This window comes from Malaclemys terrapin, chromosome 12 (genome assembly GCF_027887155.1).
Source record: "Malaclemys terrapin pileata isolate rMalTer1 chromosome 12, rMalTer1.hap1, whole genome shotgun sequence".
Lineage (NCBI taxonomy): Eukaryota > Metazoa > Chordata > Testudines > Emydidae > Malaclemys > Malaclemys terrapin.
This window is the reverse complement of record NC_071516.1, coordinates 39,221,122-39,238,595: the sequence shown is the minus strand read 5'-3', so window position 1 is coordinate 39,238,595 and position 17,474 is coordinate 39,221,122. Positions and strand designations below refer to the sequence as shown.

Here is a 17,474-nt window from a genome sequence, read left to right as displayed (position 1 = left end):
GGGCGCCACGCTGCACCAGCCCCCGCCCTCCCTCCGAGCGCCAAGCCCCCGCCCTCCCGAGCGCCGTGCCGCCGGAAGCCCCACCACCCCGAGCACCGCAACGCGGAAACAAAAAAAAAACCCTCCAGCACTGCCCCGATGAACCAATAAATAAATAAATAAATAAAAACCCGAGCGCCGCCCTGCCCCAAGGTGCTGCCCCAAGCACGTGCTTGGTAGGCTGGTGTCTGGAGCCGGCCCTGGATTTGTGTGTTGTATGGTGAAATCGACATTTACTGAAAAAAAGCTAATTATGCAGCATTCATTACAATACTTTTTATACACATTAAGGTGGGACTCTAATAAGTTCTCAAGCAGCATTTTTCTAACTTCTACTGTGTCTAAAAATCTATTGTCAATGGAAATATTTTTCCATCAGTTTGTGTGTGTACATTGAAATAGCTGTTCGCCGACATTTACTGACAAAAAAACTAATGCTTCCAAGCATATGTATAACATGTGCCAAAGAACCCCATCAGATGATTCCTGCATAACTTGTATGTGAGATATAGCATATAGCATTTCAGTTTAAAACAAGCAGCCAAATTAGGACTCAAATGACCTGGATTTTACCCCAGCTCAGCCACTCAACTGTTGTGTGATCTTGGGTATATTGTTTCCTCTCTTTTCTTCCCCACACACCCTTTGTCTCTCCTGTTTACTTAGGTTGGAGCTGACTGGACTCGAGCAGGGCTATTTCTCACCATGTGTCTATACAGTGTAAATGGGGCTGTAATCTCAGTTGGCACCGCTAATTGCTACAGTATTACAAATCATAGTAGATGTGATCAGATTGTTATTAGGTTTATTCATTGCAGCTTCCTGTAAATGTTCTAGGATTCCAAGCACATCTTCTTCTCCACGGTCACCATGCCCAAGATTTTGGCTGGCTTCCTCTCAGGGTGCCAAGCCATCTCCTTCACCAGCTGCCTGGCACAGCTCAATTTATTCCACTTCCTGGGCAGCAGTGGAGCCGTGCTTCTGGCTGTCATGGTCTATGACTGCTATGTGGCCATCTGCAACCCACTGCGCTACACAGTGGTCATGAGCCCACTGGTGTGCCTGCTCATGGTAGCGGCCACCTGGTCCTCTTCCGTTGTGATCTACGAGGAAAGATTGAAAAAAAAATGGGTTAGTTTCATCTAGACAAGAGAAGACTGAGGGGCAACATGTTAACAATTTTCAAATATGTAAAAGGTTGTTATAAAGTGGAAGGTGATGAATGGTTCTCTGTAACCACTAAGTACAGGGGAAAGAAGTAAGGGGCTTAAATTGCTGCAAGGGTGGTTTATGCTGCACATTAGGAAAAACTGGAATAAATTGCCTAGGGAGGTTGTGGAATCTCTTTTATTGGAGGTTTTTAAGAACAGGTTAGAGAAACACCTGTCAGGGATGGTCTAAATAATTCTTAGTCCTGCCATGAGTGCAGGGGACTGGACTAGATGACCTCTCGAGGTCCCTTCCAGACCTACGATTCTATGATTCTATGAGTTAGCTCTAAGCTCTTGGTATCGGGAAACCTGAGAGCCAACTTCAGAGTAAGATGATTACTTGGGGTATGTCTACACTACGAAATTAGTTCGAATTTATAGAAGCCGGTTTTATTGAAATCGGTTGTATACAGCCGATTGTGTGTGTCCACACAATAAAATGCTCTAGGTGCTCTAGTCGGCGGACCGCGTCCACAGTACAAGGCTAGCGTCGACTTCCGGAGCATTGCACTATGGGTAGCTATCCCACAGCTATCCCACAGTTCCCGCAGTCTCCGCCGCCCCTTTGAATTCTGGGTTGAGATCCCAATGCCCGGATGATGCAAAACAGTGTCGCGGGCGGTTCTGGGTACATGTCGTCAGGCCCCTCCCCCCTCGTCACAGCAACGGCAGACAATAGATTCGCGCCTTTTTACCTGGGTTACCTGTGCAGACAACATACCACGGCAAGCATGGAGCCCGCTCAGCTCAGCTGAGCTCACCGTCACCATATGTCCTCTGGGTGCCGGCAGACGTGGGACTGCATTGCTACACAGCAGCAGCTGCTAACTGCCTTTTGGCGGTAGACGGTGTAGCATGAGTGGAGGATGGTGTGGACTGCACTCTCAGCAAGTTTGCAGATGACACTAAACTAGGAGGCGTGGTAGATACACTAGAGGGTAGGGATCGGATACAGAGGGACCTAGACAAATTAGAGGATTGGGCAGAAAAAAACCTGATGAGGTTCAACAAGGACAAGTGCAGAGTCCTGCACTTAGGACGGAAGAATCCCATGCACTGCTACAGACTAGGGACCGAATGGCTAGGTAGCAGTTCTGCTGAAAAGGACCTAGGGGTCACAGTGGACGAGAAGCTGGATATGAGTCAACAGTGTGCTCTTGTTGCCAAGAAGGCTAACGGCATTTTGGGCTGTATAAGTAGGGGCATTGCCAGCAGATCGAGGAACGTGATCGTTCCCCTTTATTCGACATTGGTGAGGCCTCATCTGGAATACTGTGTCCAGTTTTGGTCCCCACACTACAAGAAGGATGTGGAAAAATTGGAAAGAGTCCAGCGGAGGGCAACAAAAATGATTAGGGGTCTGGAGCACATGACTTATGAGGAGAGGCTGAGAGAACTGGGATTGTTTAGTCTCCAGAAGAGAAGAATGAGAGGGGATTTGATAGCAGCCTTCAACTACCTGAAGGGGGGTTCCAAAGAGGATGGAGCTCGGCTGTTCTCAGTGGTGGCAGATGACAGAACAAGGAGCAATGGTCTCAAGCTGCAGTGGGGGAGGTCCAGGTTGGATATCAGGAAAAACTATTTCACTAGGAGGGTGGTGAAACACTGGAATGCGTTACCTAGGGAGGTGGTGGAGTCTCCTTCCTTGGAGGTTTTTAAGGCCCGGCTTGACAAAGCCCTGGCTGGGATGATTTAGCTGGGAATTGGTCCTGCTTTGAGCAGGGGGTTGGACTAGATGACCTCTTGAGGTCCCTTCCAACTCTGATATTCTATGATTCTATTCTATGATAGTCGTGGGGCTGGCAGCCGTAGGGCTGCATTGCACCAGCCCCTTGCAGGCAATGGTATATTATGACTGGTACCCATCATCGTCATACTGGTATGGCTGTCAATCATGGCCACCTGGGCAGACATGCTACTGTTTTGATGATGATGGTTACCAGTCGTAATATACTATTTTCTGCCAATTGCCCAGTCTTGTCTGCTAAGCACCCAGAAGAGGCCAAGGGCGATGCTGGGTGCTGGCGGACGTGGGGCTGGCAGACGTGGGGCTGCATTGCTACACAGCAGCAGCCCCTTGCCTTTTTGCAGATGATGGTATATTATGATTGGTACCCATCGTCATCATACTGGAGAGGCTATCACTCATGCTGCACCGTCGGCTGCCACCTTAAGATGTAAAAAATAGATTTGTTCTGTATTCATTTGCTTCCCCTTCCTCCGTGAAATCAATGGCCTGCTAAGCCCAGGGTTTCCAGTTTAATCTTTGGGGGGACCATTCTGTGTGACAGTTGTTTGTGTTTCTCCCTGTTCCTGTACCTGTACGCCATGTCGTCACTCGGCCCTCCCTCCGTCCCTCCCGCCCTCCCTCCTTCTCCTGGTCCATCAGATACTACTTTCGCGCCTTTTTTCTGACCAGGCGCCATAGCTAGCACTGGGATCATGGAGCCCGCTCAGATCACCGCAGCAATTATGAGCACTATGAACACCACGCGCATTGTCCTGGAGTATATGCAGAGCCAGGACATGCCAAGGCGAAACCCGGACCAGCCGAGGAGGCGATTGCAGCGCGGCGACGAGAGTGATGAGGAAATTGACATGGACATAGACCTCTCACAAGGCACAGGCCCCAGCAATGTGGAAATCATGGTGTCACTGGGGCAGGTTGATGCCGTGGAACGCCGATTCTGGGCCTGGGAAACAAGCACAGACTGGTGGGACCGCATCGTGCTGCAGGTATGGGACGATTCCCAGTGGCTGCAAAACTTTCGCATGCGTAAGGGCACTTTCATGGAACTTTGTGACTTGCTTTCCCCTGCCCTGAAACGCCAGGATACCAAGATGAGAGCAGCCCTCACAGTTGAGAAGCGAGTGGCGATAGCCCTGTGGAAGCTAGCAACGCCAGACAGCTACCAGTCAGTCGGGAATCAATTTGGAGTGGGCAAATCTACGGTGGGGGCTGCTGTGATCCAATTTGCCAGGGCAATGAAAGACCTGGTGATATCAAGGGTAGTGACTCTGGGCAACGTGCAGTCAATAGTGGATGGTTTTGCTGAAATGGGATTCCCAAACTGTGGCGGGGCCATAGACGGAACCCATATCCCTATCTTGTCACCGGAGCACCAAGCCACCGACTACGTAAACCGCAAGGGGTACTTTTCAATGCTGCTGCAAGCCCTGGTGGATCACAAGGGACGTTTCACCAACATCAACGTGGGATGGCCGGGAAAGGTACATGATGCTCGCGTCTTCAGGAACTCTGCTCTGTTTCGAAAGCTGGAGGAAGGGACTTTCTTCTCGGACCAGAAAGTGACCGTTGGGGATGTTGAAATGCCTATCGTGATCCTTGGGGACCCAGCCTACCCCTTAATGCCATGGCTCATGAAGCCATACACAGGCAGCCTGGACAGGAGTCAGGACCTGTTCAACTACAGGCTGAGCAAGTGCCGAATGGTGGTGGAATGTGCATTTGGACATTTAAAAACGCGCTGGCGCAGCTTACTGACTCGCTCAGACCTCAGCGAAAAGAATATCCCCATTGTTATTGCTGCTTGCTGTGCACTCCACAATATCTGTGAGAGTAAGGGGGAGACCTTTATGGCGGGGTGGGAGGTTGAGGCAACTTGCCTGGCCGCTGATTACGCGCAGCCAGACACCAGGGCGGTTAGAGGAGCACAGCAGGGCGTGATGCGCATCAGAGAAGCTTTGAAAACGAGTTTTGTGACTGGCCAGGCTACTGTGTGAAACTTCTGTTTGTTTCTCCTTGATGAACCCTCCAACACCCCCCCCGACCCGGTTCACTCTACTTCCCTGTAAACCAACCACCCCACCCCACCCTCCCCTCCCGCTTGCAGAGGCAATAAAGTCATTGTTTTTTCACATTCATGCATTCTTTATTAGTTCCTTACAGAGGTAGGGGGATAATTGCCAAGGTAGCCTGGGATGGGTGGGGGAGGAGGGATGGAAAAGGACACACTGCATTTTAAAACTTTAACTCTTATTGAAGGCCAGCCTTCTGATGCTTGGGCGATCATCTGGGGTGGAGTGACTGGGTGGACGGAGGTCCCCCCACCGTGTTCTTGGGCGTCTTGGTGAGGAGGCTATGGAACTTGGGGAGGAGGGCTGTTGGTTACACAGGGGCTGTAGCGGCGGTCTCTGCTCCTGCTGCCTTTCCTGCAGCTCAACCATACGCTGGAGCATATCAGTTTGATGCTCCAGCAGACGGAGCATTGCCTCTTGCCGTCTGTCTGCAAGCTGACGCCACCTATCGTCTTCAGCCCGCCACTTGCTCTGTTCATCCCGCGATTCAGCCCGCCACCTCTCCTCTCGTTCATATTGGGCTTTTCTCATCTCCGACATTGACTGCCTCCACGCATTCTGCTGTGCTCTATCAGCGTGGGCGGACATCTGCAGCTCCGTGAACATATCGTCCCTCGTCCTACGTTTTCTCTTTCTAATGTTCACGAGCCTCTGCGAAGGAGAAACATTTGCAGCTGGTGGAGGAGAAGGGAGAGGTGGTTAAAAAAGACACATTTTAGAGAACAATGGGTACACTCTTTCATTACAAGGTGGTATATTTTCGCTTGCAGGCAGCCATCGTAGGCCACAGTGTTTTGGCTTTTTTAACCTTCTTAACATGCGGGAAAGGTTGCAAACAGCAGCGCATTTCCCATATCAAGGATGAATTGGGTTGTCCATTTAAAATGGGGTTTCAATGTAAAAGGAGGGGGCTGCGGTTTCCCAGTTAACATGAGGCACAAACACAAGTAAACCCCCCCCACACACACACACACGATTCTCTGGGATGATCACTTCACCCCTCCCCCCACCGCATGGTTAACAGCGGGGAACATTTCTGGTCAGAAGAGCAGGAACGGGCGCCTCTGAATGTCCCCTTAATAAAATCACCCCATTTCAACCAGGAGAGCTTTCTGGAGATGTCCCTGGAGGATTTCCGCTCCATCCCCATACACGTTAACAGACTTTTCCAGTAGATGTACTGGCCGTGATTGCCAGGGCAAAGTAATCATTAAACACGCTTGCTTTTTTTTTTTGTAATGTTTACAAATATTTACAAAGTTACACTCACCAGAGGTCTCCTGTGTGACCTGAGGGTCTTGGGTGAGTTCGGGGGTTACTGGTTCCAGGTCCAGGGTCACAAACATATCCTGGCTGTTGGGGAAACCGGTTTCTCCGCTTCCTTGCTGCTGTGAGCTACCTACAGTACCTCCATCATCATCTTCCTCGTTCCCCGAACCATCTTCCCTGTGTGTTTCTCCAGTGAGAGAGTCATAGCACACGGTTGGGGTAGTGGTGGCTGCACCCCCTAGGATCGCATGCAGCTCCGCGTAGTAGCGGCAAGTTTGCGGCTCTGCCCCGGACCTTCCGTTTGCTTCTCTGGCTTTGTGGTAAGCTTGCCGTAGCTCCTTAATTTTCACGCGGCACTGCTGTGTGTCCCTGTTATGGCCTCGGTCCTTCATGGCCTTGGAGATCTTTTCTAATACTTTTCCATTTCTTTTACTGCTACAGAGTTCAGCTATCACTGCTTCATCTCCCCATATGGCGAGCAGATCTCGTACCTCCCGTTCGGTCCATGCTGGAGCTCTTTTGCGATCCTGGGAGGACTCCATCACGGTTACCTGTGCTGATGAGCTCTGCGTGGTCACCTGTGCTCTCCACGCTGGGCAAACAGGAAATGAAATTCAAACCTTCGCGGGTCTTTTCCTGTCTACCTGGTCAGTGCATCTGAGTTGAGAGTGCTGTCCAGAGCGGTCACAATGAAGCACTGTGGGATAGCTCCCGGAGGCCAATAACGTCGAATTCCGTCCACACTACCCCAATTCCGACCCGCAAAGGCCGGTTTTATCGCTAATCCCCTCGTCGGAGGTGGTGTAAAGAAACTGGTTTAAAGGACCCTTTAAATCGAAAGAAAGGGCTTCGTTGTGTGGATGTGTCCAGGCTTAATTCGGTTTAACGCTCCTAAAGTCGACCTAAACCCGTAGTGTAGACCAGGCCTTGGAGTACCTGAAGAATCAGGGTGATGCAGTACTGGAAGGGGTCCCCAGAGACCTTGAACAAGACCCATGCCAGGATCACTGTACTGGGGACAGAATGGACATATTCCTGGGTGCCTGTAACATGTGGTAGTGGGGATCTGGAGTTGGTCCATGGAAGGGTGAGGTACTGAGCCAGAGGCAGATGGTGCCAAGGTCAAGCAACCAGATGCAGATGAGCTAAAGGGCTGCATTGGAGCTGGGTGAGGGTCTTCATGCGGAAGCAAAGGTGAGAGCCATACTGCTGACCTGCAGTGATCAGGAGAGACTTCTCTGTGACCATCAAAGAAGTAGTCAGATTTGAGAATCCCTGAGCAGGCACCAGAGTCAATGGTGCAGGGTTGGGGGCCAATTCCACTCCCAAGAATAAAGAAAAAAAGCACCAAACTCTTCAGTTAGCTCAGACGGACCCAGAGGGAGGGAGGGAGACCACAGGGGAGGTGAAGATCTCTGCCCTGAGGGCTGAATCTCACTGGCCTGCTTTTACTAATTGCAGCAAGAAGATACCCCAAGGAGAAGGATACCAGCCTATTCAAAGAACTGGGTGCTTGCTGGTTGTTCAGCTCAGGACAGTGTGGGGACGTTAATGCCAAATCCGTGGTGTATGTTTTAAATGCATAGGACTTGTTGCTTGTGTACCTTTTGGTACTGAAGAAATCTGTATGTTACATACTATTATTGTTTTGTTTGCATAGTACTTGCTGTATTGCTATAATGAAAAGATTGTGTGTAGATTTATGAGGAATCTTTGTTAACCCTCAAATTGTCCTCTTAATAAACTTGAAGGTTTGCTTTTAGTCTGAGCAGCTTTACTACATTGTGGTATCTTTATTCCAAACTGGAGCAACTCCAGGTACTGGCATCTACAACTGTCCCAATTTGCACATTTACCTGATGTGTTATTATCCCCAGGTGGGTGTTCCATGGTCAAAACAGACTGGAACCACTCGCCATTCCTGCACTAAAATGGAATGATCATGGGTACTTGTGAAATTCAAATTCAAATTGGCTGGGCTACACCAGGTAAGGCTTTAATCAGATAAACAAAACCAAAACTAGAAAGAGACCCGGTCCCACCCAATTTTAGCCAAGATCCTTGTGGTTAGGGCACTCTGCTGGTACATAGGAGACATGGGCTCCAGCCCCTGCTCCAAGTCAGGCAGGGCTGTGGTCCTGAGTGCTCTAACCACTGATATATTAGGTATAATGGGACATCCTTCCAAAAAGTTTCATCCCCAGCTGTCCTTTGTGTTAGGGGAGGGGGTAACACTTCCCAGGGGGACTCAAGGTTGTGAGGTACCTTAAGGTGCCTGCCCTTAGCATGAAGCAATCTTGTCTATGACTATTGTGGTTCAGCTCCTTGAAACCAACAGCCTCTGGCCCAACAAGCTTTGCCTTCCAGGTCTCTGAGACCTCACCCTTTCTGTGCAGGCTAGTGCTTTGTACACACCAACCTCTGAGTCCTTGGAGTGCTCCCTTCAGCGTTCAGCCCCTGTCACTGGACAAACAGTAATTACCAAGTCTGCCGCCTCCAAAGACTGCACACAAGGTTGTTTGGCCCAGCTATGCATTCACACTTTGCTTACCATTACAAATGGAAGTTTATTAACCAAGGTAGAGATTGAAGTGATGCTGAGTAAGGATAGTGGAAACAGATATGATTACAAATTATAACACGCTTCTAAGTAACTAAACATGACTTGAGCAGGTTAAAAATCTGCCTAAAATTAAGTTGCTCACCTAAAGCAAGCCCTCAGCATCACCAGCCACCAGGACCGGGATTCAACTTTCATGGATGCAAAAAGTACTGTGCTTTTTGTCCCTCAGTGTGGGACCACATATTGTCCTTTTCCTCCTTATAGTCCATCCTCTTCTCTTCTTAATTTGCTTTTCTTGTTGACTTCAGATGCAGATGAATGCCCATTCCATTTGATTTATCCTACTTACGCTGCATCACAGACATAGGCAGACAGGTAACTGTCGTGGAAAAAGTCACCCACGCATTGATTTTAGTTCACAGACTCAAGCCTGAGGCTAGTTTATTGTAATACATACCAACGCGTTGGGGGTTGCAGTTAGAAACTACATCCCCGATCAGAGTTTGCAGGCTCCTTTTATTCTTACAAACCGCAAACATAGTACAAGTTATACGTCATTTACGAAAAATAAAGAGTTAGGGTCTGCCCCCTTTCCCGGTACCTTCCTTATTATTTTTCCAAGAATTGGGTGCATATAGGGTAGAGGGCTTCTTTGTGGTTTCCAATATGGGCAGTACTTGGCACCAGTTAGGGTATATTCTCGGCAGGGTGTATAGTACCTTCCGGGGTGTTACTGTCCGTTTACTGGGGGTTTTTTACAAGACACCCAAAGGAGATATATGATTGGCTAGGTTTGCATTTAGCTGGAGCTGCAGGAGAAGTTTGCATTTAGCTAGAATCAATTTCTTCATACAAGCAGTTATTAAGTTTCGTCAACAAGCGGTTATTATATTTCGTTAGCCATAAACACACAAGCTATTATTTTACTAGGGCTTTTCATGTTTTTTCTTCCTCCCTCCTCTGATCATAACCCTTGACCAAACTTGGCAGAAGGCTGTGACACTTAGTCTAGTTCAAGCCTGTGGCCTGTAAAGGCCTGTATAGTGAGCCTTCGCCGGTATCCCGAGTGACATAAGGGAGGCCGTCCAGGCCTATTCCCTCACATAACCCAACATTTCTTTGTCTGGAAAAACCTTGTTCATCAACCCTGCCTAGTTACATAGTTTGAACATGTTTTTGATACATATTCTTCTTCTTGAATTACACTCTGTAGCCTTATTGATGATTGATGACAGATGATTGATTAATTGATTAATATTGATTATTGATTCATCTCTTAGAGCACAGTGGTCAAGAAAGTTTCAGTCTCCTTATGGCTACAGTATCAGGGATATTGTTATCTGTATCATTGGAACGAGAGACTCTAAGTACACACAAGAAAAAACTGTGATTTGTCAGAAGTCCCTTTATTAGGAAATCCATTAAGCAGATAAACAATCCCACAAACACTGAAATACAACAGAAGATAGACAGATAGTCCAAAGTAGTTAGCCCTAGGACCAGAATCACTCACTTCTCACCTCTCCTTCTGGGAGACCCTGGAGTGTCAGTCATTATTTTCCCCATCATCATCTTCATTGTCATCACCATTACTGTGATTGTCATGCTGGCGTCTTTCATTTCCTCCCAGCACACAGGCTGGGCAATACAAACAAACAAATAATGGAGATATCCCATCTCCTAGAACTGGAAGGGACCTTGAAAGGTCATTGAGTCCAGCCCCCTGCCTTCACTAGCAGGACCAAGTACTGATTTTGCCCCAGATTCCCAAGTGGCCCCCTCAAGGATTGAACTCACAACCCTGGGTTTAGCAGGCCAATGCTCAAACCACTGAGCTATCCCTCCCCCCTGAGTTATACTTACTCCTGATAAGGCTCACACTATGTATAAGGGTTCCAACCCCTTTTTCCTTATCCATACTTCCATACCTCGCTAATTTAAAGGTTCTCCAGTTCTCAATGGCTATTCCACTTAGTTCCTCTTCTTCTCACTAGCATGTACATCAATGAGTTCCATAGCAACTTGACATTATTACAGAATCCCACAAAATGTTACTGATGGGCATCTTGTGGTATTAACTGGCACATTGCAGCATAGTTTCCAGTCAATATCTGCATAGTTTCCAGAACATCAGCAAATCTGATGAGGTTCAACAAGGACAAGTGCAGAGTCCTGAACTTAGGAAGGAAGAATTCCGTGCACTGCTACAAGCTAGGGGACCGACTGACTAAGCAGCAGTTCTGCAGAAAAGGACCTGGGGATTACAGTGGACGAGAAGCTGGATATGAGTCAGCAGTGTGCCCTTGTTGCCAAGAAGGCCAGCGGCATATTGGGCTGTATAAGTAGGAGCATTGCCAGCAGATCGAGGGAAGTGATTATTCCCCTCTATTCGGCACTGGTGAGACCACACCTGGAGTATTGTGTCCAGTTTTGGTCCCCCCACTACAGAGGGATGTGGACAAATTGGAGAGAGTCCAGCAGAGGGCAACGAAAATGATGAGGGGGCCGGGTCACATGACTTATGAGGAGAGGCTGAGGGAACTGGGGTTATTTGGTCTGCAGAAGAGAAGAGTGAGGAGGGATTTGATAGCAGACTTCAACTACCTGAAGGGGGTTCCAAAAAGGATGGAGCTAGGCTGTTCTCAGTGCTGGCAGATGACAGAACAAGAAGCAATGGTCTAAAGTTGCAGTGGGGGAGGTCTAGGTTGGATATTAGGAAACACTATTTCACTAGTAGGGTGGTGAAGCACTGGAATGGGTTACCTAGGGAGGTGGTGGAATCTCCATCCTTAGAGGTTTTTAAGGCCCGGCTTGACAAATCCCTGGCTGGGATGATATATTTGGTGTTGGTCCTGCTTTGAGCAGAGGATCAGACTAAATAACCTCCTGAGGTCTCTTCCAACCCTAATATTCTATGATTCTATGATTTAACATCTTTCACTGAAATCGTACACTTCATAATTACAGGGTTATCTTTTGGTCCACATGTCATGGCAACCTGTTTCAGGCCTAAGGGCTTGTGTGACTAAGCTGAATATCTTGCCTTTCCATAGCATTAGGGTATCAAACTCCCTAAGGCATCTTTGGAAAACCTTCATGTATATCCCACCCATCATCCTGGTGTGATAGAGCCTGAGCTCTTAACAAACCAAGCCAGGCTCAGATTTTTCACTGATGCCTAGATCTTCTGAGAACAAGTCTCATTAATTTAATTGTTATTGCACTAGACAGCTTGCAAAAATCTCACCCTAAGAGTCAGACCTAAGACCAGATTGCAGGCTTCATGGTTCTTCAACTGCTCATCACAAAATAGGTCAGAGCCTTCCCCAGCACTTTGATCAATAGAAAAATATCTGATTCCCCAAATCTGAGTGAACCAAACAGTGGTTATTCTCCCACAATCTGGGGCTGTCAAAGGAAAGGCAATTAAGTCCCCAAATTTTATTGAAATTCAATGTGAGCTAGGTGTCTAGTTCAGACCAGCAAGTGATGCATGCTACAGAGGAAGGCAAAAAACTCCCAGGGTCTCTGGTAATCAGACCTGGTGAAAATTGCTTCCAGACCCCGAACATGTTAATCAGTTAGACCCCATTACTGAAGCATCTATGCTCCTCATAATCCTTGAATATACATATTTATTCTGGAGAAACACTGGTCAGGAAGGATGGAAATGCAGGCCTGTGCCTCTAAGAGGGGACAGTTGAGGAGCTGGTAGCACTTGCAGGATCATGGCAGGGAATCAGAGATGTATTCTGTACTATGACATAGATGGTGTAAGAAGTGGGATCTGAGCCCACACCAGAGGCCTTTGATCTTTAAATTCATGGAACATGTAAGAACTAGACAATGGTTGTTTCCTCGGGTCAGAGCTTCAGGAGGCTGGTGTTGGCATAACTGGGTGGGGGAGGAATTTGTATTCACCTCTGCTGAAGTATTTCCCAGGAAATTTACTTCACCCGTATTATCCCAAAGGATTATGCTTGCCTGTCACATCATTCAATATAGTCCTTAGATCACCCATACCCAAAATAATACATCACCTTTACCTTTAATACAAGGGACTAGAGCTACTTAAACTTAATTCAAGTTTTTTTCAAGGATATATCTCTTTCCCAATTAATTATTAAACAACATTATAAATTTAAAGAAAAAAAGATTAATAATAATATTAGCTAGACAAAAATACTGGCAACCCGGTAATTATTATTAGTGGCATTACTATTAAATCTATATCAATATAATATCATGCAAAGTCATTCATATCATTAGGTTAGTGCCATTATGATTTATGTACTGATTGTATTTTCTTATTTCCTTAGCACTGACAACATGTTCCCTCTTGCCCGAAACACAGACATGGAGTTTATTCTTACTGAGCTCAATGGCAAAGTCTTACTGACTTCATGGGTGGGAAATCAGAGTCATGAAGTCAGCCCCTGCCCCACAAGAGCTCCCAGTTGATAAGACAGACCCAGAACAGACAAGATGTCTTATTTGGGGAAGCCCCTATGTAGTATCATTGTTGGGTTTGTCAGCACAATTCAATTCTAAACGCTTATTGATATTAATGACGATTAAGGCTCTGCGTTTGTCATGGAGGTCACGGCAGTCACAGATGATTCTGTGACCTGCCATGACTTCTATGACTTCTGCAGTGGCCTGTGCGGCTGACCCGGAGTTTGGGTGGGGGAGGGGCTCAGAGCAGGGGGTTGGAATGCAGGATGATGCTTATCTGTGGGGAGGGGGGGGCTCCCTGGAAAGGCAACAGGAACTCAGCTCCTAGATCCATGTGCTGCCTCTGTTCCCAGCCAATGGGAGCTGCAGACCTGGGGCTTGGGGTGGAGCAGAGGCAGCACGTGAAGCTAGGAGCTGGAGGTCGCCGCTTCCCAGGAGCACCCCCAATACTGTCCCTCCAGTACCCCTGATCCCCAGCCCAAGTTTTAGTTAGGGGTATATAGTAAAAGTCATGGACAGGACTGGCCGTGAATTTTTGTTTACTGCCTGTGACCTGTCCATTACTTTTACTAAAAATACCCGTGACTAAAACATAGCCTTAATGATGATTGATTTTTGCGCTCCTGCATTGTGATGGGGTGTCACCCAGATAAGATCTGAGCAGGTTGAAAAGGTTCAATTGACCTTATAGGCTGCACCTGGAGGAGAGTCATGGTCAGATAAAATTTAATTGGTGATGAAGCCCAGCTGTGTAGGGCCAAGCTGGGCATGTACAAATCTAGGAAGTTGAGAGCAAGAGGGGGCTGTAGGAGGAGTTCTGCAGCTATTCCCCATAGAGAAAGGAAGTTGGCTAGGAACAAGGAGGAGTTCTAGGGAGAGAGTGAGCCCCAGGATCCAGCCCTGGACTACATAGTTTGGTGAGAAGCTGAGAGGGGTGAAGTAGCCCCTGTGAGTGGAGGATGCTCAGACTGGTGAACCCAGAGATGGGCCAGGAGATAGAAAGGTGAATTAGGATCAATCCCAGGGTAACAGCAACAGGATCTGAGATTGAGCAGACTGTGGTTGCGGGTCAGAGAGTCCCTGGGCTGCGTCCCAGAGTAGTGGTGGGCCCAGGTTTCCCTACCATCAATTAGGAAAGTGGTTCCAGACATAGGCGTGGACTGGAAGACTGCCTGACATGGCATACAGACAACTTGTCCAGTGTGACTTTGACATCCTGGAAGGGGAAAACTAAACAGTGACCTGACCATCATGACAGAGGTCCATGTCATGAAGAGGGAACTCCCAGAGAGAGAGAGGCCAAGGTGTAAGCATCTACTGGGAAGGAATGCCAGCCCAGGTGAGAGCTAATCCCCAGACCCAGCCACAAGGAGGTGGCCTAGTGGTGAAGGTACCCTGTTACTTGCATATTTTGAATTTGGTCACTTATATCTATGTAAGTAACACTTGGTAGGAAGTGCCTGTGGTGGTCATATGCATGGACTTAATATAATCTTTTAAAATCTGGTCCCTAACTCTCTTTGGAATCAAATCACTTCTGAAAATCCCATTAGGTGCTTAAATGCCTTTGGAAACATCTCCCTGATTGACTCACCCAAGGTCACACATGAAGGCTGTAGGCGTCAAGAACTGAACCCTCATCTTCAATGAGCCAAGCCAGTACCCCACCCAATGGGCCATGCTTTCCCTGCCCTCTATTACTGTTCCTAAAGGAGAAGGGACATGCTTGGACATGCTGCCCTTGATGGAGTGGAAAAATCTCAGCCTCTGTTTCCACCCATAAGTTTTTTAAAGGCCTCCTTCACCTCCTTGTTCCGCAAGCTGTAGATGAGGGGGTTGACAAGGGGAGTGACCATAGTGTACAGAGCAGCCACGGCTTTGTCTCTGTCCAGGTAAGCGGAGGGGGGCCGGACATAAGTGTAAATCACAGTGCTATAAAAAAGCGTCACCACCATCACATGAGAGGAGCAGGTGGAGAAGGCCTTGCGCTTCCCTGCGGCAGACTGGATTTTCAGGACAGAAGAGACGATGTAGACATAGGAGAGGAGGGTGAGGAGGAAGCAGCCTATGCCCAGAAACACATCCGTCACCAGGGCCAAGGTTTGGTTGTAGCCTGTGTCGCTGCAGGACAGCTGAAGCAGCGGTGGTAGCTCGCAGAAGAAGTGGTTGATAATGTTGGGCCCGCAGAAGGACAAGCGGAGCAAGGAGAGTGTATGTGGCAGAGAGATTAGGAAGCCCGATGCCCATATCCCTACTGCCAGGTGGCAGCAGGTCCTCTGGCTCATGACGAGGGAGTAGCGCAAGGGGTGGCAAATGGCCACATAGCGGTCGAAAGCCATGCCAGTCAGCAGCAGCAGCTCCGTCGCCAGGAAGGCGGTGAAGAAGTACATCTGTGCCAGACAGCCTTGGAAGGAGATGGCCTTCTTTTGGGCCAGCAGGTTCTTCAGCATCTGTGGCACGGTCGAGGTCACACAGCCAATGTCCAGCAGGGAGAGGTTGACCAGGAAGAAGTACATGGGGGTGTGGAGTCCAGGCTGTGAACAGATGACTGTGATGATGGAGACATTCCCAAGAAGGGCCGCGGCATAGGCAGATGCAAAGGCGACAAATAGTATCAGCTGCACCTGAGGGTGGTCAGAGAAACCCAGCAGAATAAACTCGGACACACCTGTTTGGTTCCTTGCATCTGCCATCCTGATAATCGTGATCCTACAAGGCTGGCCAATCGGCTTGACTGAGTGATTGATTTCTGCCAATGGAAGTCCCTTTTTGGAAATTCCAGAGGTGTAATTTTCATCCAGATATTGCCAATAAATGCAATTGGATCCACATAAGTATACCTTAGTTCACCGCATGGTCCCTTTTCCTGCAGAACTAAAATCAGAATCCTTTATATTAAATAATTTGTTGTCCCTCATTGGAGTGTAGAACTGATACAAAACACATCCCTGAGCTGGTTGTAAAATTCAATGTACCGACATTCCTCCGTACTGTTATACAATATTATAGGATTTTATGAGTTAATAGCAAGATTATATAATATAATTTCACATTCCGATGCCTGTTTCTATGCAATAATATTGACAGCTGTCCTGGGCTGGACATACATGTCCTTTTGTCTAAAAAGACTCATCTCTTCAAAAGAATCTAAGGAAGTGAGATGTCTAAGTACCACTTTATTTCAGTGTGAGTTCAGAGCTTTAAGATCCCTGTAAAAGGAAGATGTGGGGGTTGAGTAGCCATTGTAACAAACTACTAAAGGAAGTAATGAAGTCTCCATTTCTGGATGACTTCAGATCCAGACTGGATGCCATTTTGGAAAATAGCCTTTAGCCACACACAAGTTATTGGGCTCAATACAGGGGCATAACTGGGTGGAATTTAAGGGCCTGTGATACACAGAAGGTCAAATTACATAATCTAGTGATCATAGAATATGAGGGTTAGAAGGCAGTCATCTAGTCCAACTTGCTACTCAAAGCAGGACCAATCCCCAACTATTATTTTTTTTATCCTAGATCCCTAAATGCCCCCCTCAAAGATTGAACTCAGAGCCCTGGGTTTATCAGGCCAATATTTAAACCACTAAGCTATCCCTCCCTTCTAGCTTTTACCTAGATAGATAGATAGATAGATACATAGAGAATTGTTATTTACCCCTTCACATAACATAGGAGCTCGGGTCACCCAACGAAATTAGTAGGCAGCAGGTTTGAAACAATCTTAAGGAACTATTTCTTAACACAACTCACAAGTCGACTTGTGGAACTCATTGCCAGGGGATGTTATGAAGGCCAAATGTATAACTGGGTTAAAAAAGAATTAGGTAAATTTATGGAGGATAGGTCCCTCCATGTATATTAGTCAGGAATGCACCCCTATGCTCCGGGTGTCCCTAAACTGCCAACTGCCAGAAGAGGGGACAGGATCAACAGGATCACATGAAATTGCCCTGTTCTGTTCATTCCCTCTCAAGCATCTAGCACCAACCACCGTTGGAAAAGAGGATACAGGGCTAGATGGACCATTGTTGTGACTCAATGTGGTCATTCTTATGTTCTTATCGAAAGATTATCTATTGCCCTGGCATTGCACTATTATATGAAAGGGTATTCCCT

General features: G+C 47.5%; 1 protein-coding gene across 1 annotated transcript; it reads right to left on the bottom strand.

Moving 5' to 3' along the window:
* Window positions 1–15,116: 15,116 nt before the first annotated feature.
* LOC128845997 (olfactory receptor 5V1-like) lies at window positions 15,117–16,049 on the bottom strand. The gene has a single exon (XM_054045092.1). The coding sequence runs from the start codon at window positions 16,047–16,049 to the stop codon at window positions 15,117–15,119; it is 933 nt and encodes a 310-aa protein (XP_053901067.1).
* Window positions 16,050–17,474: the final 1,425 nt, after the last annotated feature.

Bases quoted from the DNA above. Each gene is read 5' to 3' on its own strand.
- LOC128845997 (XM_054045092.1), bottom strand. From the start codon at position 16,049: ATGGCAGATGCAAGGAACCAAACAGGTGTGTCCGAGTTTATTCTGCTG.